The 21,572-nt window shown below is 47.9% G+C and overlaps 2 protein-coding genes across 2 annotated transcripts; one reads left to right on the top strand and one right to left on the bottom strand.

Annotated features, from left to right (window-relative positions):
- Positions 1 to 778: 778 nt before the first annotated feature.
- On the top strand, positions 779 to 4,174 carry sumo1 (small ubiquitin like modifier 1). Its single transcript, XM_084446673.1, has 5 exons — positions 779 to 902; positions 1,735 to 1,806; positions 2,077 to 2,154; positions 2,272 to 2,343; positions 2,532 to 4,174. The coding sequence occupies exons 1-5, from the start codon at positions 891 to 893 to the stop codon at positions 2,598 to 2,600; spliced, it is 303 nt and encodes a 100-aa protein (XP_084302799.1). The 5' UTR covers positions 779 to 890; the 3' UTR covers positions 2,601 to 4,174.
- Positions 4,175 to 12,253: 8,079 nt separating this feature from the next.
- fzd7b (frizzled class receptor 7b) lies at positions 12,254 to 14,154 on the bottom strand (the record flags this gene model as incomplete). Its single annotated transcript, XM_084446617.1, has 1 exon — positions 12,254 to 14,154. One exon carries the CDS (start codon positions 14,152 to 14,154, stop codon positions 12,481 to 12,483), a length of 1,674 nt encoding a protein of 557 aa, XP_084302743.1. The 3' UTR covers positions 12,254 to 12,480.
- Positions 14,155 to 21,572: the final 7,418 nt, after the last annotated feature.

Below are 21,572 nucleotides of genomic sequence, written 5' to 3'. Positions count from 1 at the left end.
TGTAGGTGGCAGTAGTGAGTAAGTGGCGAGTGTCGACCCGCCCGGAAAATGTAGAAGAACACTAAGGACATACTGTTTATGTGTATGTGCTATCCGGTTTACCAGGCTACTATATAAGTGCAAAAAGTGCTTTTGGGGGACAAGAAGTAAAGCTACATTGGAGAAAATGCTTTTGGGGTTCGAAAACCGTCTTCACTTCGTTGAGTAACGAAATAAATGTATATTATATCTAGCTAGTGAGTAGACATGCATTAGCCTCGCGTCACCAGGCTCTCCTCGGGAGGAGCATGGTTTGTATTCGCTTGGTTTCCGGTCTAGTGCCCGCTGGTATCCTGTCACACAAATGCCGAATCGAGCAGGCTAGTCTCGCCAGTGGCTACGAATTAGAATAAAACATGCACATACCAAACGAAATAGCCTATTCCAGAAGACGTTCTTGCCGCATCGTATTGCAGGTTTATGGGTAGGCTTGTTTTTGGACAGGGGGATCACTATCCGCTTACACCGGAAACCACAACTGCAAAGCCAATAGGCCCTAGGATGTGGTCACGCATAAGTGAGAGCTGCCTCACTAACGCCTGGACCAGAGCCAAACAAATCCCTTACTTTAAATTGATATCTGGTTAACGTTATCACTTGATCACGTCTGAACCATTGACATGTATTAATCATGCGTCTTCTTGACACATATCTTTGGGACAAAACAAAGAATATATGATAACACACAATTAATGAGGACTCTTACTTTGGAAAATGATGCGAGACGAAATGTGTGATACTTCCGGTCGGGGTCGGTGTGGTTTTCTCACAACAGAAGGGAGACCCGAGTCAGTGTTTACATCGCAACAAACGTTGGCTATTGATTAAAGAGTCCCAATACCCGAAATACCATGTCAGATACGGTAAGGATCTGTTTTGATATGATCGATGTATTACTGTCAGCGAAAGATGGCAAACTAGACTGATTCAAGTTTGTGGTGCAATTGGGCCGAGTACTAGCTAGCGCTAGCGAGTGTGGCTAAACTGCTCCATCTCTTCAGTGCATCACTGCAGTATAGCTGGATGTGGGGCGTAGAGAGAGACTCTTCGGTGGGAGAGACCAATAGTCTCGACCAACAAAGAGTGCTAGCTAGCTGAAACTGGTGCTCCTCTGTGATCGTTTGACTTTCGTTTAGCTAGCACAGTAGCTAGCTAGCTACATTGTTTATAAGCTAGCCATTACAGAAGCGGTTACGGCTAACGTTACTGGTTAGCTAGCTGTTTAAACTGGCTAGCTAAGTCTGTTTGCTGCATCTCACTAGCTAAACAATTTCACCAAACATCACATAACGTACAATATAGCGAGATATGCTGTTATCATTAGATCTGGTTTATATGTAAGTTAATCACCCAACGTGTAATACAGACGAAAGAGAGTTTGTAGGCTAGCTCTGATTTTTACATAACTATTGGGTCTACTCGTTTTGTATATTTTAGATCGCTTAAAAATTTTGCTCCTTCCGTTTTGTATTGCTGGCGAAAACTCCGCCCTCCCGTGGTACTCGGGGTAGCAAATCTGATGTCCTCTGTTTGGTTCTTCTTGGTAATGGTGGAGGTTTGATATGGGACAGCAAATGTAACATAGTGCTTTACAGAATCGTGTGTTATTCTGTAAAGCACCGTGTTACATTTGCTTGTATGAACATGTGCTATATAAATAAACTTGACTGACTACGGTTGTTTGTTTTGATACAGGAGACAAAACCGTCGAGCCAAGACGGGGAGAAGAAGGATGGAGAGTATATTAAACTGAAGGTTATTGGACAGGTAAAAGCTTGAATTGGGTGCATCCATCACAATAGTAGTTATAAGCTACTTTAAAAGAGTTGGAAAAGTGAAAGAATTATCTTTTTCCCAATCCCAGTGCAAATGTATAGCTGTTTTTCACAGGCCAAAATTAACCCTCTGAGCCCTTAACCCTCTTGTGGAGATCTGAGTAGATTGGACAGGAACGGCAAACAATATGGCGATTCTGATCTGAATGTAAGCTGCATGGGAACTGTCCCGATGAGTGAATCTCGTTTTCTCTACCCTCAGGATAACAGCGAAATTCACTTCAAAGTGAAGATGACGACACATCTAAAGAAGCTGAAAGAGTCATATAGTCAAAGACAGGTACATTTATCTTCCTGACCAACATTGTTTATATAGTTTTGAAATCAGTGTTAAATGTTGTGACATGATGGGCAGTGGTGGCTCAGAAATGATTCATGCTTTGTGAATCTGTTGCAGGGCGTTCCTATGAACTCTCTAAGGTTTCTCTTTGAAGGACAGAGAATCGCAGATCACCAAACACCCAAGGAGGTACCCAAACCCACCTTCCCTGTATTACCTATCCTTTAAGTAACACATCGAGCCTAATAAGGCTCCCTAAATCCATATGATTTTCCTTGATTATTGAGTGTTTATAATTATTTATAAATCAAACTTGAGAGGTCCCAACTCCTCTTGTGTGTCTCTTTACAACTGTTATGCTACTTTTCCCCTTTCAGCTTGGAATGGAGGATGAAGACGTCATTGAAGTGTATCAGGAACAGACCGGCGGGCTTTGGAATGATTAAAAAAAAATCTTCATTTTTTATTTGAATTTTTTTATGTATTTTCTTTTTCTTTTTCAAACCATCTGGATCAAATAAACTCTTTTGGTGTCCATCTGCAGAGGCCCGTTACCCATCAGTGCTGCTCATAGAGGAGCTGCAGTCTAGTGATGAGCTGCAGATATAGCTCTGAATACTACCATGACGCAGTCAAGATAAAGCTCTGAATACTACCAAGTATGTGGATTTCACATATGGTCGCCATCTTTTGTACGCATACGCGTAGTTTAAAACAAGTATACCGCAGGCTTGACTGCAGTAATTCTTCCAATTTTGCCTGTCCACATTAATGTTGCTAGCTGTGAATGTGTTTCTGTGTCAGTGACGATGCAAATATATAATACACATGTTTTGCTATTGTTAGTAGCACATAAAAAATTGTGAATTAATTAATTCAAAATGAATAATCAAGTTAAATTCAGGAATTTGAAGTATGCTTTTACCGTTTTCCAACTGGATGAATTAACACTTTACAGCTACACATACCTGAAAAATCAAACTGCTCAAGCTAACTTATGCCGGGTTCACATTACAGGATTTTTGGGCCGATTTATCCCTCCCGACAATCGGAGGAGAAATCTGGTCTGGAACGTTGGTCGGTACCGATGTTCGGCACAGGTGATCTTGTAATGTGAGGGGTTTACACATCCAATATTAACCCTCCACACTGACTCACAGGTGATCTTGTAATGTGAGGGGTTTACAGATCCAATCTTAACCCTCCAAATTGACTCTCAGACCCATCGGGGCGGCCCCAATAATATCAAACATGTTTAAGATTATTACGTCACTACTTTACCAGCGAGGGAGGGGTTCATTGGGATAACACCCTGTAGTGTGTGATGAGCTGTTATTTTCAAATCGTACTCTGTGTGCATGTTTGAGATTCCAGAGAACATCTTTTAAGATTCTCCTCGTGTGCGTGATGCAAACCGTTTTCCAAATCAGTTAGGATTGTAAATATCCTGAAATGTGAGCCCAGCATTATTGAACACATTAGAAGAACAATTAATAGAAATAACTTTATTAAAGCGTCTCATTCAGTCCAAACTTCCAATTCACGTGACCCCTTGCAAAACATGAGAGATCTGTATTATGCAGTGATATTCCACCTCCTATCCAACATGAGAGATCTGTATTATGCAGTGATATTCCACCTCCTATCCAACATGGCCAAATCCAAAAAGCTTAAGGGGTCCAAGGGGTGTTCAGAATTGTATATTTTGTATTCAGTATTTGTATGTAATTCAAAATGTTTTCTTGGTGGCTTTATTTAAATATTTTTACATTGTACTCGTTCATTTAATTTCAAGATGTTTAGATCAACTGGGATTGACTGGTCTGATCTTAGCCTGCATCTTTGACTGATGCTAGTGTTTCTGAGTCATGCATTGTGTACTAGTTACATGGCTCTGGTCTCCTCTGTTACCAACCAATCACCCTTGTGGTTCAGAACCTCATCAGAAGCAATGTCACCACAGTAGATTCCTGCCCATAGAGGAATGTTGATGCAGATGGTTTGAAATTATGGGATGATCACTCAGCTTTTTTTTCTTCTTTTTTTTCTTTTTTTTTTCCAATAAAATGTTAAACCAACACGTTGCTCCTCTCATCGTTTGACCAGTGTCCTTATTGCCTTGCCCCAGAGGGGCAGGTGAGACTTGGGGATTACAATTTCTGTCTGTCCTCCACATCATGGAGGTGTAGTCGTTAGAAGTTCTCAACCAATCGGCAGCAAGTTTTTAGCCAATCACACCGCATTGGGCAGGTGAAGTCTCTTAATTGCGTTGGACAGGTGCCGCCTATTAAAAGTTTTTATCTTGTAAGAATGGAGGCTGAAGATCAAGGTCAAACAGTATGTAATTACCCCAATAACAATAAGAAACCTAATACAAAGTTAGTAGCGCACACACACACAGACACACATCAGGGTTTGCCACACCTCTCCCATGATGCTCTTATCCTTTCTTGCTCTAAAAATGTAGTTTGATGTAATGTACTGCTCTATATATGGCTCTGTGTGCTACTAACCCTGCTCTGCCTCCCCTCTCCCTAGTGCCTCTCTCTCTCCCTCCTATCTTCTAACCAGGTCCAGTGGATGCCCCACTGTCACCAGCAGACCACCCTGAGACCGATAGATACCCCTGTGTCTGCTGCAGATGTCGTAACAAATTAGTTAACACACTCACACGTACACACAGACATACAACAGTCCACTTCCGGCTTTAGGCCTGGGCCCAGTACCCCTACCCCTCACCCTAACCCGGGTCCGTATCCTCTTCCTACCCCAACCCTACCCCTGACCCCTGCCTCTACCTGGACCCAGGCACACTCACACACACACTGACATACACCAGTCCTGGGCTCAGATCCCCTTCCCCTCACCCTAACCCGGGTCCGTATCCTTTTCCTACCCCCCACCCTACCCCAACCCCTGCCTCTATCGGGGCCCAGGCACGCACACACACACATTAGTGTTTGCCACACCTCTCCCATGATGCTCTTAGCCTTTCTTGCTCTGAAAATGTAGTTTGACGTAATGTATTGCTCTATATATGGCTCCGTGTGCTACTAACCCTGTTCTGCCTCCCCTCTCCCTAGTGCCTCTCTCTCTCCCTCCTATCTCCTAACCAGGTCCAGTGGATGCCCCGCTGTCGCCAATGGACCACCCTGAGTCCGATGGATGCCCCTGTATCTGCTGCAGATGTCGTAGCAAATTAGTTAACACACACACACACACACACACACAGACATACAACAGTCCACTTCCGGCCTTAGGCCTGGGTCCAGTACCCCCTTCCCCTCACCCTACCCCGGGTCCGTATCCTCTTCCTACCCCAACCCTACCCCTGACCCCTGCCTCTACCTGGACCCAGGCACACTCACACACACACTGACATACACCAGTCCTGGGCTCAGATCCCCTTCCCCTCACCCTAACCCGGGTCCGTATCCTTTTCCTACCCCCCACCCTACCCAAACCCCTGCCTCTATCTGGGCCCAGGCACATTTATGCACACACAGACATACACCAATGTTTTGCCATGTCTCTCCTATGATGTTATTAGCCTCTCTTACTCTGAAAATGTAATTTAATGTTATTTATTGCTCTATAAATGTTCTTAGCCGGTAGACAAACATACTCCAGGAGCTTGCTCGATCGCCTCGTTGAGAGGGGTCAGGGAAGAATTTTTACAGCTCACTTATCTGGCCCTCGGGTGATTACTGTTTTTTTGCTTCCCTCTGGAATATGTAGGGGTGGGATGTCTGCCCACCTCCCTTGTTCTCTGTAAAGCGCATTGTGTTGCCTCTGGGTATGAAATGCGCTATATAAATAAAGCTTTGATTGATTGATTGATAGGGTTGTCATTAAGAGGCTGCCTTTGCAGCAGGAATATTGGTTGCAAATGCTGAAGAGGACAGATTCCAGAGCCCAATAATGATATTGTAATAAACCAGCGCTCTGTGGGAGGCCAAGCAAACACAATCCAGCCCAGGAGTGTAGGGAAATAGGTCAGCCTTTATTTTATTGGGCTAAAATTCCTAGTGGGGATGCAGGTGAGTCACAGTCCTTACTACCCCTAACACAGGGGCTCTGGTGCACTCTGGGCGGGGTTGGGGGGTATTTGCCAGGCAAGGTGCTAGCCTGCTCACTGGTTATTTAGAGTTCAGTGTCTTGCCCAGGACACAGCCGTTGGACGACCAGTGCTGCCTGCTGAGCCACAGCTGCCGATGGGCAGAAGGTGCCCTTTCTTTCTGCCCCTGCCCTTTCTTTCTGCCCCTGCCCTTTCTTTCTGCCCCTGCCTTTTCTTTCTGCCCCTGCCCTTCAAACAGCCTGACTACGCCACCTCCTGGTGTCTTATCAGCTGCCTGGGAGACCTCAACACAGCTCACCTGACCACTACAAACAGCACTCTTGAACACAGCACACCTGACATGGGTTAATCACTGAAAACAAAATGCATTAATGGGCAGAGATCTGTGCGAGACCCTTTCCTGGGTCTGAGCTTGTGGTTCTGTCCGAGGCCGGGGCGACAGTGTGACAGCGCACAGTACGACGGGAGAACCAATACAGAGTTCTACAGGTGGCTGGCGTGATAGAACAGAGTTCTACAGGTGGCTAACTTGATAGAACAGAGTTCTGCAGGTGGCTGGCGTTATAGATATGAACTTTAATAATCCCCCTAGTAGGAAATTGGAGTTGGCAATCACAGCAAAAGGTTGGAAATGCAGAATACAGATTATACAGTACATAGTACAAATAAGGAGTATATGCATCCATACATACGGCATGTGTAAAATATAGAATATGTGCACATATAGGCTGTGTCCAGACTGTAGATTATAGACTAATAATACTATACATACATACATACATTCATACTTCCATCCATCCTTCCACCCATCCATCCATCCATCCAGCAGGCCACGGCAAAGACCAGTGTGCTGGGTACCACAGACTGGTAGAACATCCTCAGCTGCCTGCTGCACACATCAAAGGACCTGAGCCTCCTGAGGTAGAACAGTCTGCTCTGTCCTCTCCTGAGGTAGAACAGTCTGCTCTGTCCTCTCCTGAGGTAGAACAGTCTGCTCTGTCCTCTCCTGAGGTAGAACAGTCTGATCTGTCCTCTCCTGAGGTAGAACAGTCTGATCTGTCCTCTCCTGAGGTAGAACAGTCTGCTCTGTCCTTTCCTGAGGTAGAACAGTGTGCTCTGTCCTCTCCTGAGGTAGAACAGTCTGCTCTGTCCTTTCCTGAGGTAGAACAGTCTGCTCTGTCCTCTCCTGTAGACTGTCAGTCCAGTCCAGTTTGTTGTTCAGTTGCACTCCCAGGAACTTGGATGAGTCCACCATCTCAACCTCCTCCCCCTGGATGGTATTTTTGAGAGCAAGAACAGTGGACCTCTCAGTACCAAAAACATGTTTAAGAAGACGAGTAGGAATGCTATCAGAGGGACAGTTTGAAGGCCGTCATTTCTTAACCACATCAGATAGTGAGGAGAGGGACACTGACTCAAACTGATCTAGGACAGCAGATAGTGAGGAGAGGGATACTGGTGAGGAGACGGATACTGGCTCAAACTGATCCAGGACAGCAGGCAGAAGAGCAGCAGAGCGCCTGACCGCCCGGGGCAACATGCGTGGGAGCAGCTGGCCTTAGAGAAGACATTTTTTTTCAATAAAACATTTTAAGAAAGCTCTCACAGATAGAGAGAGAGAGTGGCCGATGGCACCACGGGAGAGTCAATGTATTGAACAGTACCTGAGGCTTGTGACTATTACTGGAGACAAGATTAGATAGATACTCCATTTTGGCAGCTTTAACGGTTCTCTGTTAGACTGAAAAAACATTCACGCAGAATTTGGAGAGAGACTTGGAGCTTGTTTTTTTCCACTTTCTCTAAGCACGGCGACAGGAATGTCTCGGGGTCATTTAACCACGTCTCTGAAAGTGCTTTAGTGCGATTAGATCTAAACGTAAGAGGGGCGAGGCTCCATCACAATGTTAACGTTACATGTTAATGTTGCTTTGGGGGTGTATGTTTGCTATGTCAGAAGTAGGCTAGCCTGCTATCTGAATTGTTGTTTCGTAACGCTGACTCGGCTTAGGCCTCGTGAAGCCCTATTCGTTACTCTGCGTTAATGTATTGGATTTAATGTATGTCAGCATTTTCAGCAGCAGTGCCCTTTAGCCTATATAGACCATTGCTACCGTTTGAAAGAGATCTTTTGTTTTCCAACAGTGAAGCTAAAATATGTTTTGCAACTCTCAATAAATACTGACTGCCGGATGACTCACCGAATCAGCTGCCCTTGAGGCGCGCGAGCAAATAGAGGTCATGCGGTCGAAAGCGCGTATGGAAGATTTTCTTTTAAAAAATCTAAAATGGTGAATTGATGAATGCGTAATACCACGTTTGCATGTCCTTCTCCTAAATAAGTAGGCCTATGCGTTGTTATTTTATTATTATTATTATTATTTTTTAAACAAAACTCAAATTCCATCATTTTCTATCTGCATGCTCTGTCCTGTGTTAGACAGCTTTCTCCACTATTATCATCAAGACACCAAATAATATTTTTGTTTGTTTTTTTGTTTGTTTGTTGGGGCGGTGTTGTGGCAATGTAGGGCGACCATGGAGTAATAATGGGGGCCGAGTGAGGGACTGTTACAGTTTTTCTCCAGCAGGTGGCGCTTTGTTCACAGTTTTGTAAATTTGCATTCACACTCCCACGCCCATGCCTATTGGAAATGACTGTTAGTGCACGCACGCACACACAACTATTCCATTCAGGAGTGTTCCATCAACTGTACATGACTTCAGTGATCTCCAGACTGCATGCGAGGTTTTGTGCAATCTGGACTGTGCTATGCATTGTCACGTTTATAAGATATATATAAATATAATTGAACAACATTGTTGGTATAGTGTTCATGGCAATACATGCAAACTGGTAGGAAATACTATCATTTCACACAATGTACTTCGCAATGGGAGAATATATATTTGAAACAACAGATATTGTTCAAGTGGGAGAGGCAGTGGAAGGCTAAAGGAAGCAGAGCAGAGAGAATATTTATTTGGAAAGAGTCTGATTTCATGGAGGCCCTCGGAGGGGTGGGGGTGGGGGGGTAGGAGAGGGAGGGTGGGGGTAGTAGAGGGAGGGGGTAGGAGAGGGAGGGGTGGGGGTAGTAGAGGGAGGGGGGTGGGAGAGGGGGGGGTAGGAGAGGGGTGGGGGTAGTAGAGGGAGGGGTGGGGGTAGGAGAGGGAGGGGTGGGGTGGGGGTAGGAGAGGGAGGGTGGGGGTAGGAGAGGGAGGGGTGGGGGTAGTAGAGGGAGGGGTGGGGGTAGGAGAGGGAGGGTGGGGGTAGTAAAGGGAGGGTGGGGGTAGGAAAGGGAGGGGTGGGGTGGGGGTAGTAGAGGGAGGGTGGGGGTAGTAGAGGGAGGGGTGGGGGTAGGAGAGGGAGGGGTGGGGGTAGTAGAGGGAGGGTGGGGGTAGTAGAGGGAGGGGTGGGGTGGGGTTGGGGTAGTAGAGGGAGGGTGGGGGTAGTAGAGGGAGGGGTGGAGGTAGTAGAGGGAGGGTGGGGGTAGTAGAGGGAGGGGTGGGTGGGGGTAGGAGAGGGTGGGGTGGGGTTAGTAGAGGGAGGGTGGGGGTAGTAGAGGGAGAGGTGGGTGGGGGTAGGAGAGGGAGGGTGGGGGTAGTAGAGGGTGGGGGTAGTAGAGGGAGGGTGGGGGTAGTAGAGGGAGGGGTGGGTGGGGGTAGTAGAGGGAGGGGTGGAGGTAGTAGAGGGAGGGGTGGGTGGGGGTAGGAGAGGGAGGGTGGGGGTAGTAGAGGGAAGGGTGGGGTGCGGGTAGTAGAGGGAGGGGTGGGTGGGGGTAGTAGAGGGTGGGGGTAGTAGAGGGAGGGTGGGGGTAGGAGAGGGAGGGGTGGGGTGCGGGTAGTAGAGGGAGGGGTGGGGGGGGTAGTAGAGGCATTGACCAGAGACAGGATAAAGGAAACAGCACGGTGAGGGAGAGAAGGGTCAGGTCAGCAGACAGAGCCTCTTGTCAGTCCCAGGGTCCGGGGCCGGGGTTAAGACCGGCCTGGAGGGGATCACATTTCCAAGCCTGGGACACCTCACAGTGGCAAAACACTACCAGATGTGGGCCAGCCAGGAGAGGGGGAAGGGTGTGTGTGAGAGAGAGAGAGACAGAGAGACGGAGAGAGGGAGAGGGGGAGAAAGAGAGAGAGACGGCGAGAGGGAGAGGGAGAGAAAGACAGAGAGAGAGAGAGGGAGGGAAAGACGGAGAGAGGCAGAGGAGGAGAAAGGGAGAGGATGAGTACAAAATATCTGAATCAAATCATTCAGGGGCATGGGGAATACCGCTCAATCTCTCAAGCTGCTTTTCAGGGTGCTGACCCAGCCCAAGCAGTTACATCACTGGACAGAAATGTTCAATACAACAAGGGATACTAACCCAAAATTGGACAGATTTTTCCCCAAGTTAACTTAGTGTTGCAAAGTCTATGCTATAGTATGTTCTAGATTTATTGAATTATGCTGTAAACCACTTAATGTCTTGACTGCCGCTGAAAGAGGGTAGAATCCTCAGGCCTCACGTGATTGGTCAGGCGACGCCAGGCTACAGGAAAACATGCAGAAACCCTCAATATTATTTTCAAGAAAGCAAGTCCTCTGTTCATTATCTAAACTCAATAGTTTGATGCTCTAGTTTTTATGTGTGCACAGAGCTGTATTGTCACTGGTGATAAACACAGATAAAGACCAGGAGCTAGACGTCAGGATGTTGATTCTACATCATTTACACACAACTGAAACTCTTGATAAAATTACTGTCTTTAAAATGAATACAAATGTTCTGATCATAGAGAGATCTTCATGAACAGAAGCAGTACTCTATTCGATTACTTTTGGATTACTTGAGGTGAATATAAATCAAATTAAAGATGTTGAATATGCCATACTGACCTAACCAAATGTCACGCAACACAAGGACACAGGGCACAATTGGCATGGAGGCGGGTTTTGGTCGAGGTGTGGATCCTCCTCGAGTTCCACACAAAAGATAAAGACACTAACTAACGTCTTTGTTTCTCTCCACCCTTCTAGGACACGACCAGAACAAAGAGGGGTGAGGTGAGCCAGCAGAGGAAAAGTGCAGTTGCAAAAAAAGGGATCACATTTCTTCAGGTAAGAAAGACATCAGCTGTCTAGAGGCACACTGGGACTTCCTGTGGCTAAGCCAGTGTCAAATCTCACACTGCCTCTCTGTGCAACAGCTTAGATTGGAGGTATCATGCTGTTCTGTTTGCCCAAGACAATATCTAGCTTCCCTACTGCAATACAAGGGTATTGTCCTGACACCTATAGGGGCTGAAGACAAGCCCAGAGCCCCAGGCTAAAGGGATGGTATACCATGTGTATGTGAGAAGACAAGCAGTGAGTTTAGGGTGAGATGAACATGATATGCTGTAAACGATTGAATATTGTCAGGGTTTCTAAGCAACTAGTATTGAGACTCTGGAGACTGCGAGTTAGAAACGGTACCTTTTTATTTCATGAAACTGTACATGAACAAGGCAAGCCAGATATCATTGAAAACAGGTAAAAACAGCATGATTATATTTTCTTATAAATACATATGTTCTTTTGAAAGAGTGTATATTTACAAAGTATGTGACCTGTAAATGAGTCAATTTGCTAATTCGTACAACTTTACACAAGCATATTACGACCCTATATTGAGTGTCTTATTACTCAGGCAGTCTGGTCCATGTGATTGTTCTGGGATGCTTGCGTTAGTCCTTGTCAAATCAATCAGCAGCACGTAGAGAAAAAACATGTACATACAATTGTTTGGTGGAAAAAAGAACTCACTTCAAAAACATCTGACATTGGCCTACATTTGAAATGCACAGAGAGAAAAAAACAAACATACAAAGGCATCCACACCCAGTTAGGATCACTTTACAACAGCCTGTCCTCTCCCAACATTTGATAATCTCACTTCCAATACAAAGATAAAAATAAAAAATGAAGACAGTTTATGTAAAAAGAAAGACATTGTCACTGTGGTGGGGGACACGGTCTCTAGGACGTAGCACACTGTGGTCCTCAACGGTCCGGTTGAGTCACTTTGAAAGAGGACAAGTCTCTGTGGCGAGCGCGTCCAGCGAGGTCACGCGCCATGTTTACGCCCCGTCACGACCGAAGGCTCGGAAACTGTCTTCCTCGGCCTGATGGGACATTCTCAAAAGAGTTCAGCTCAATGTCCTCGTGTCCAGAGATGTCCTCAGTTACATCAACACAGCAGTTCCGACTGTCCTCGTCCTCTCGCCAGGTTCTATACCGTCGTCTCGCCCTGGTTGTTGTTGCTGAGGCGCTTGTAGAACCGGCGCCACGACTGCAAGGTTTTCCCCGACCAGATCCAGAACCCGGAGGTGATCCCCACGATCATGGTCATGAGGTACTTGATCATGAACACGGTGAAGTCCGGCGTCATGGGGGCGAAGTTGGCGGCCGGACACGGCACGGCGAAGCGCTTGCACGTCTGGATGTGCCAGGTCTTCTCCCACTGCTCCCGGAAGGCCTGCTCGTAGAAGTAGCAGGCGATGACTATGGTGGCGGGGACGGTGTAGAGCACGCTGAACACGCCGATACGAACCATCAGCTTCTCCAGCTTCTCCGTCTTGGTGCCGTCGTGTTTCATGATGGTTCTGATCCGGAACAGCGACACGAAGCCGGCGAGGAGGAAGGACGTCCCGATGAAGAGGTAGACGAAGAGCGGCGCCAGGACGAAGCCTCGGAGGGAGTCCACGTTGTAGATGCCAACGTAGCACACCCCCGTCAGGAGGTCCCCGTCCACCTGCCCCATGGCCAGGATGGTGATGGTCTTCACCGCGGGCACCGCCCACGCCGCCAGGTGGAAGTACTGGGAGTTGGCCTCGATGGCCTCGTGGCCCCACTTCATACCAGCCGACAGGAACCAGGTGAGGGACAGGATGACCCACCAGATGGAGCTGGCCATGCCGAAGAAGTAGAGGATCATGAAGAGGATGGTGCAGCCCTCCTTCTTCGTACCCTGGGCCACCGTCTTGTACCCGTCGTCCTTGAACTTGTCAATGCACACCACTTTGTCCTCCAGGAGGAAGCCGGCGGTGTACGCCACGGCCACCATGAAGTAGCAGCCCGAGAGGAAGATGATGGGCCGCTCGGGGTAGCGGAACCTCCTCATGTCCACCAGGTAGGTGAGAACAGTGAACAGGGTGCTGACGCAACACAAAATAGACCAGATGCCAACCCACAGTTTACCAAACTTCAGTTCCTCCTCGCGGAAATACATGAGTCCGTTGGGCTTCGTGGCCTCGCAGGGGGCGCCGCAGTCCTTCACGCCCAAGAAGTGGTAGTTCAGGTAGGATGGGACCTGGAGCTGCAGCGGGCAGAAGAAGGGCTGATGGGGCCGGCCGATGAACGGAGGCAGAGTCATGAGCTCGGGCAGGTTTGGGGTAGGGTCCGAGGTCGGTATGTCCGTGTCGGACGTGTTTTGACCGACACAGATCTCCCCCGCGCCGTGGACGGGGAAGTTCTCGCAGCGGAGTCTCTCCGGCCACTGGAAACCGAATTTATTCATGAGCGCCTCGCAGCCCTGACGCGCGCGCTCGCAGAGTGACCGGCACGGCGGGATGGCCTGCTCGAGCACCGTGCACACGGGCGCGTACATGGAGCACAGGAAGAACTTGAGATCCATAGAACACTGCACTTTGACGAGCGGGTAAAACTGATGGACTTCCAGCCCCGCGTCCTCCTGGTTCGTGTGACCGAGGAGGTTTGGCATGATTGTCTGATTGTATGCGATGTCCGTACATAGGGGGATTGATATGGGTTGACAAAAACCGTGCTCTGGTATTGATATACCCTTCTCACCATGGTATTGACTTAGGCACGGCTGAATAAGGGCAACAGAAACCAAAGCGCACCCCGTTATCCAAATCCACTCCCAGGTTCTCCTCACCGCCATGATAGCAGCCCCCGCGTTTGTTCAGTTGGAAAAAAAAGGAGTAAAAGTTCTCTACACAAAGCACTGCAGTCCGCTCTGACGGCAAAACCCACCCAAACTCAGTCCTTTCTTCTTAAAAATGGTAAAGTGAGTTCGTTGGAAAACAGATTTTTTGGGGAATGTTTCGCCTCGGTCAGTTCATTTCTTCGCATTCCTTATTCCGAGATAGTTCTCACAACTCTCCAAGAAAATGGAGGATTACTGGATCTTTTCATACTCCGCTCAGGACACTAGAAACGTGGAAATTCCATTAAATACAAGTTTATCGTGCGTTTCTGTAGACGGTCACACGATTGACTGTTTTCACAAAAATATATCCCATACACGTTATATGCTATTCCTACCCGAGTCCTCGTTAGTGTAGCACTTATTAGGCTACTTGTGAAGTCTGTGAATCCTCATGACTTTCCATCACGTTTCTCCCAAACTCGGAGGAGATATTCTGATGAACGTGGACAGTGTTCTTTTGTCATCCGTTGCGGTCAGTAGTCCGGTCGTTGGGGAGTCAGGAGGGCAGCGTAATTCCAAAAGTTGGGCTATTCTTCACTCTCGGCGAGGACTGAGATCTGCCGAGCCGCGGATACTAATCAGATTGATTCCCCACACTCAACTCGGTCGGTTTCAAGGTGCCCACCATTCACTGTATTGACTCCATCGCAGGGGCGCCTTGAAACTACACTCCTTCTCGTCCAATTGTATGATTTGTTTTCTCTAACATCTCGTCCCTGATTGGAGTTCAGGCAGAAGGGTGGAGCTGAATCTTTGCCTTTTTTCAATCCATCTCTATCTTCGAAGTAACTTTTTAACAATAAAATGTAGCCTATTAAAATGGATCTTTCTGGGTGTAAGTCTACCGTTGCAACACTGTAGGCTGTCACACGGCTGAACGAGGGCACTATAAAGAGAGCATGCTACACCCACTATAGAAGAGAGCATGCTACACCCTCTATAGAAGAGAGCATGCTACACCCTCTATAGAAGAGAGCATGCTACCCCCTCTATAGAAGAGAGCATGCTACACCCTCTATAGAAGAGAGCATGCTACACCCTCTATAGAAGAGAGCAAGCTACACCCTCTATAGAAGAGAGCATGCTACACCCTCTATAGGAGAGAGCATGCTACACCCTCTATAGAAGAGAGCATGCTACACCCTCTATAGAAGAGAGCATGCTACACCCTCTATAGAAGAGAGCAAGCTACACCCTCTATAGAAGAGAGCATGCTACACCCTCTATAGAAGAGAGCATGCTACACCCTCTATAGAAGAGAGCATGCTACACCCTCTATAAAGAGAGCAAGCTACACCCTCTATAAAGAGAGCATGCTACACCCTCTATAAAGAGAGCATGCTACACCCTCTATAGAAGAGAGCATGCTACACCCACTATAGAAGAGAGCATGCTACACCCTCTATAGAACAGAGCATGCTACACCCTCTATAGAAGAGAGCATGCTACACCCTCTAGAAGAGAGCATGCTACACCCTCTATAGAAGAGAGCATGCTACACCCTCTATAGAAGAGAGCATGCTACACCCTCACTCAAATGCAGGCCTGATTATGCTGCAATCATGAGACATTGTTTCGTTTATAGCCTTATATATAAATGTAAACATTGTGACAGGCGACTCTTATTTAACTAAAGAGAGACTATCTTGACAACAGAGTTGCCCTTCCTTGTCTCTAGGGGTTCAGTCTCCAGTGTTGAAGGCATAAGTCAGGCCTTACCAAACTAAGGCAACTATGTTTTAGTATATAGTGTGCCACTGGTAAATCACGTGGGTTTGCAGGGAGACTGGGAGGGAGGTTACATGAACACATGACAGGAAAATCCAGAAACTGTGAATATTATGCCTCCCCAATGGTCCATTAGACAAAAATGAATATATTCAAATTTGATCTGTTTCAAAAGGAAGGTCATGATGCAGCAGCTCTGCCTTCAAACGTCTTTCTGATGATAGATGGAAAATTGATCATCATGAACCATTTTGAAGGGATTCGTTCATTACTCTGCACCAGAAAATGTGTGTTGTTTCTGTGCAGATCTCTGAGTCACAATGTGTGGACTCCAGTGTGGGGAGCTTGTGGAGGGAAAAAGCCTTGATGTTTTTCCATATGGAGATGCAGAAGAACCCTCTTTCTTCTCTGCTCTGTTATTCAATTGCGGCTCGTAGAGAAAGAGTATCACCCCTCCTCTGCTCCCCTCAGAGACCCACCGAACACAAGCCCTGAGGTCCGCAAGCTATGTATTTATAACATCCCTCAGAATCCACTAAGTCATATGGGAATGGTTTTGACTCAGGGCTGAAAGCAAGCTGCATTCTGTGTGTGTGTGTGTGTGTGTGTGTGTGTGTGTGTGTGTGTGTGTGTGTGTGTGTGTGTGTATGTTTGTGTGCGCGTGTCTGTGTGTTTGTGTTTATACTTGTTTAAATTAAACTGCTGTTTCTCAATGGCCTGTTGCACCACGGCAACATTCTTCTCAACTGTAGGTCACACTCCACCTCACAATCACACATCCCTGATCCAGAACACGGCCCCCGTAGCAGCTGAGGTTTCAGGAGCGCAGATCTACTCACGATATCTAAACCCCTGATGGGACTAAAAGAGGTCTAATTGGAACGCACGCTGATCAACTCAATGCCAAATGAATCAAATCTGGTTTTACACCAAAGGAGGGGGGAGAGAGAGAGAGAGAGACAGAGAGAGACAGAGAGAGAGAGAGAGACCTAACTATTCTTACTGCAGGATCTCAGTGCTCCCCAGGTCTCAGAATGTTCTGTCTGCTGTGTTCTGTTGACGACAGAGTGCCATTCTTAACACACCAGCGCGGCTCCCACAGCTCCCAGGTAGGAGGGCCTTTCTCTCTGGCATCCGGCATGGCTGCTGTTTATCATGAAAGAGGAAGAACCAGGACACATTTTTCGTGAGATTATTTCGAAAGATTAGAGCTTTTAGTTCGCGAGTACTTATCTGGTGAGCCTACACTTTATTCTTTGAGAGGGAGTGGTGAAGAAAGAAATGCTGTTTCAAACCCTCACAGAGCTCGTCTCACAGTAGGGCATCTGTGGAAAAACCAACCGGTCGATCAATTAATCATGCCTTTCTACTCAACAGCAATGGTGGATCCAGTTCAGTTATTGATTAATTTACAGTATTCTCCCTCTCTCCATGATCAACCACTGGAGAAGCTTTAAATATAGATCAGAGTAGGAGTGTGGGGGTGAATCTTCAACTGAGCAAGTTGAGGACGACCTCCAGTTCTCCCAACGTCAATCTGACTGAGTTCTAAAGGAACAAACAGGGAATGGCCTTTTGATTCCCTTTATTCAAGTCCACAGGTTCTCGTCTACAGGTTCTAAAGTCCACGGGTTCTAAAGTCTACAGGTTCTAAAGTCCACGGGTTCTTAAGTTTACATGTTCTTAAGTCCACAGGTTCTAAAGTCTACAGGCTCTAAAGTCTACAGGTTCTAAAGTCTACAGGTTCTAAAGTCTACAGGTTCTAAAGTCCACAAGGTTCTAAAGTCTACAGGTTCTAAAGTCCACGGGTTCTAAAGTCTACAGGTTCTAAAGTCCACGGGTTCTAAAGTTTACATGTTCTTAAGTCCACAGGTTCTAAAGTCCACAGGTTCTAAAGTCTACAGGTTCTAAAGTCCACAAGGTTCTAAAGTCTACAGGTTCCAGAGTGGAACTGGACCTAAGACACCTCTAGTATTTCAGTTGGAAGCTGTGGCTGGCAAAGCCAACGCAGTGGGCTGGTTCAGGGCCCGTGAGCTGCAGAACCCTGCATGGAGCGGTCATGTGCTCGGGGATGAGGTCACCTCGGGGTGACTCTCACTGCTGGATGAGGGTCAGAGCGCCGCCATGGAGCTCCAGGTTTGAGAGGCTCGCTACAAATGCCCCCCTCACACAACAGACTTACGTGTGACACACTAAAGCTGGCCAGTTAAGCACATTATAAGCACGGTAACGCAATGTCCCACAAATCCATGTAACTGGTTCAGTAACCGTGGTGATAACACAGGAAGACACGGAACACAGTTGCAGATGGCATGGTTTTAATAACAGCTCTCTTTCCGTTCATTTCATACTGACATCCACAAGGCTTGGGGCAAATCAGCTTGCTAATCATGCATTCCTTCACCAGAATTCCCTGTGGTGAAACGTGGTCCTGTGGGAAGGTTGGTTGAGTGTATCTTTGCTTACACCAGGAAGTAGAGGGAAAAAGAAGGCTCTGGTTCTAATTAGAGAATCCCGACCTCCTTACATCTCTCCATTCTATATCTCTCCCTGCCCCCCTCCCTCCCCCGCCCCTCCCCCGCCCTCCCCCATCTCTGCTGCCTGGAGCTTCTCCCATACAACCTGAACCTGCGAGGGGTCGTTGTGAGGTCACAGGGTCACGCTGCTTATCCTGCAGATAACCGCAGAGAGAGGAATGTACATCTGGAATGTCTTGACTCAAAGTTGGCTCTTTTATCCTGTGGCTGGATTCATCTAATTCATTACAGAATAGTTAGAATGCTGCGCCATGGTTACTCTACACTGTGTTCTGTAACACACATTTCTCTCTCTCTCTCTCTCTCTCTCTCTCTCTCTCTCCTCTCTCTCTCTCTCTCTCTCTCTCTCTCTCTCTTCTCTCTTCTCTTTCTCTCTCCTCTCTTCTCTTTCTCTCTTGCTCTCTCTTTCATCCATTCTAATTTACCCTCTGTCTTTCCAGTCCATTCTCTCTCTCTCTCTCTGGCTCTCTCTCTGTCTCTCCCTCTCTCTCTCTCTCTCTCTCTCTCTCTCTCTCTCTGTCTCCCCCCCTCTCTCTCTCTCTCTCCCCCCCCCCTCTCTCTCTCTCTCCCCCCCCCCCCCCCTCTCTCTCTCTCTCCCCCCCCTCTCTCTCTCTCTCTCTCTCTCTCCCTCCCTCCTCATCCCTACAGTTGTTAGCCAGACTCGGGAGGCCAGCTGTCGTCTGACATGTCTGACCCGGGGCATCTCCGAGCCCTGTGGTTCTCTCTCCTCTGGCGATGTGTGAGGAGCGTAAACATACCAGGCCTCTAACCCAAACAGGCTGCGCTGCGCACGACCATGTTAGGCAAAACACCGCGGACCTCTGCGGCACGAAACGCCGGAGTCAAGCTGGTATGGATCTGTCACCCCCCCACCCCCCCCTCCCCTCCCCCCCCCTTTTTTTTCTCATTCTCTCACACGCACACTATACAATTGTTAGACAAGTCTGGTATGTTCTACCTTCGTACGGAGGGGGTGGTTAGAGGAGGAGAGAGTGAGGGGAGATGGCCACGGGAAGAGTGTACTGTAGATTGTGGTAGATGTATCCGAGGGGCCAGCTGTCTCAAATCCCTCTACAGTTTACAGGGGCCTCCACAGTCCAGGGGCGAGGGTACATCTCCTCCCCAAAACACGGGAATAGAATCAGGGGTCCGGGGAAAAGCGCCGAGGAAAGAATGATTTATGGCTCGCAAATTCGAGGCACGGCTGCTCCACGTGTGAAAGAGTACGGCCAAAAAAACGTGATTTTGCGTGTTGGAAATGTGACTTAAGTGTTGGTTGAAGGGGCAGATGGGTGGGGGGGGGAGAGGGGGATGTTTTACACAGCTTGTGTAAACAAAGTGGTACGAGGGCAGCCATCTTGGATCCATCACAGTGAAACGACAAAAAAAAACACACACAAAAAAACATCATGGCCGACCGCCTGACGGTTCCCCTCGCGGAGGAGTGGGCCCCTAGACTGAGGATCTTATAAACACGGAGTTGGCTCAGGATTTAAGCTTGCATCAGCACGGCACCACAGAGCGGGGCTTTGTTAAATGTATGTAGTGATTCACATTGGCATGAGTCTGTGGTTTATCACTTGTGAACTTCAATCCAATGCACCTGTGTGTGTGTGTGTGTGTGTGTGTGTTTGTGCGCCTGAGTGTGTGTGTGTGTGGGGGGGGGGGGGTGTATGTGTGTGTGTGTACGCGTGTGTGTGTGTGCGTGAGCTTGAACACAGCAAGCAACAGAAAGCAAAGGGAAAATGCAGAGAGAACTTTAACTTCTACCGCTTGACTGCAGCATCAGAGACATGAGAGTATGTGAATCACGTCTGAGAGAGAGCGAGAGGGCTGTGTGTGTGTGTGCGTGTGTGTGTGTGTGTGTGTGTGTGTGTGTGTGAGAGAGAGCGAGAGGGCTGTGTGTGTGTGTGTGTGCGTGTGTGTGTGTGTGAGAAAGAAAGCGAGAGGGCTGTGTGTGTGTGTCTGTGTGTGTGTGTGTGTGTGTGTGTTTGTGTGAGAGAGAGAGAGCGAGAGGGCTGTGTGTGTGTGTGTGTGTGTGTGTGTGTGTGTGTGTGTGTGTGTGTGTGTGTGTGTGTGTGAGAGAGAGAGAGCGAGCGAGAGGGCTGGGCAGGTCACTCATCTCAGGAGTAGAGCGTTGCTTTTACTCACAATAAGCTCCCTGGCTTCAGCGTGAGAGATAAAAGCCAGTGAGAATACATTTATATTCCAGGACAGCACCCACACTCTCCTGGCTCATGTTTAATTTATCTCGCCTCTTCCCTTCCTGACACGAACGCACGTGCACACACACACACACACACACACACACACACACACACACACACACAAAACACACACACACACACACTATAAGCATGCTCACATAGTCACATCCAAAAGATATTATGTCACACACAAATCATAATGTCTAAGATCAGTCTCTTTGAGAAAAAATACAATTTAGCGTCACAGAACAAACTCTCCTCAAGCTCCTTCTACCCCCACAGAGCTTCCCTTTGGCAGCGCGTCTCTCTCTAACCCTGTTACGCTCTCTCTCTCTCTATCTCTCTTCCTCACACTCGTTGTCTCTATCTCTCCCTTGTGCTCTGTCTCTCTCTATCTCTCTCCCATCTTCTCATCTCCCCCTACTCAATTATTCTGCTGTCCTTCGAATTCCAGAGAAAGTGCTGTTGAGGAAAACCAGGCCTCTCCAGCTATGTGCTTCAGAGTGCTCTGCCTTCCATGTCTGTCCTGCCCCACCCTCCCCTCTCCTCCCCACCCTCCCCCACCTCCCCCCCTCCACCCTCCCCTCCTCCACCCCCCCCTCTCCTCCCCACCCTCCCCTCCTCAACCCTCCCCCCCCTCTCTACTCTCTATCCAGTCATACGAGGAAGGGGGAGGCGGTCATTAAGCCTATATATCCCTGTTCAGATATGCTGGAGCCTCACAGATTACATGGGATCTGTAGTTTTTGTCATATTAGCTTTAATGGGAGTTGTAGGCCCCCTCCGCCGTATCACATGTCATGCGGGGGATGTATGTGATCCATTGTGTCTGGGATAGCTTCTCCAGATGTGAGGGAGGGACCCTGAGCCTCCAAGCTCTCTCTCAGCTAATATCCCC

The sequence above is a fragment of the Borostomias antarcticus genome (assembly GCF_949987555.1).
Source record: "Borostomias antarcticus genome assembly, chromosome: 12".
Taxonomy (NCBI): Eukaryota; Metazoa; Chordata; class Actinopteri; order Stomiiformes; family Stomiidae; genus Borostomias; species Borostomias antarcticus.
The sequence above is the reverse complement of the archived record's forward strand: the minus strand, read 5'-3'. Positions and strand labels throughout refer to the sequence as shown.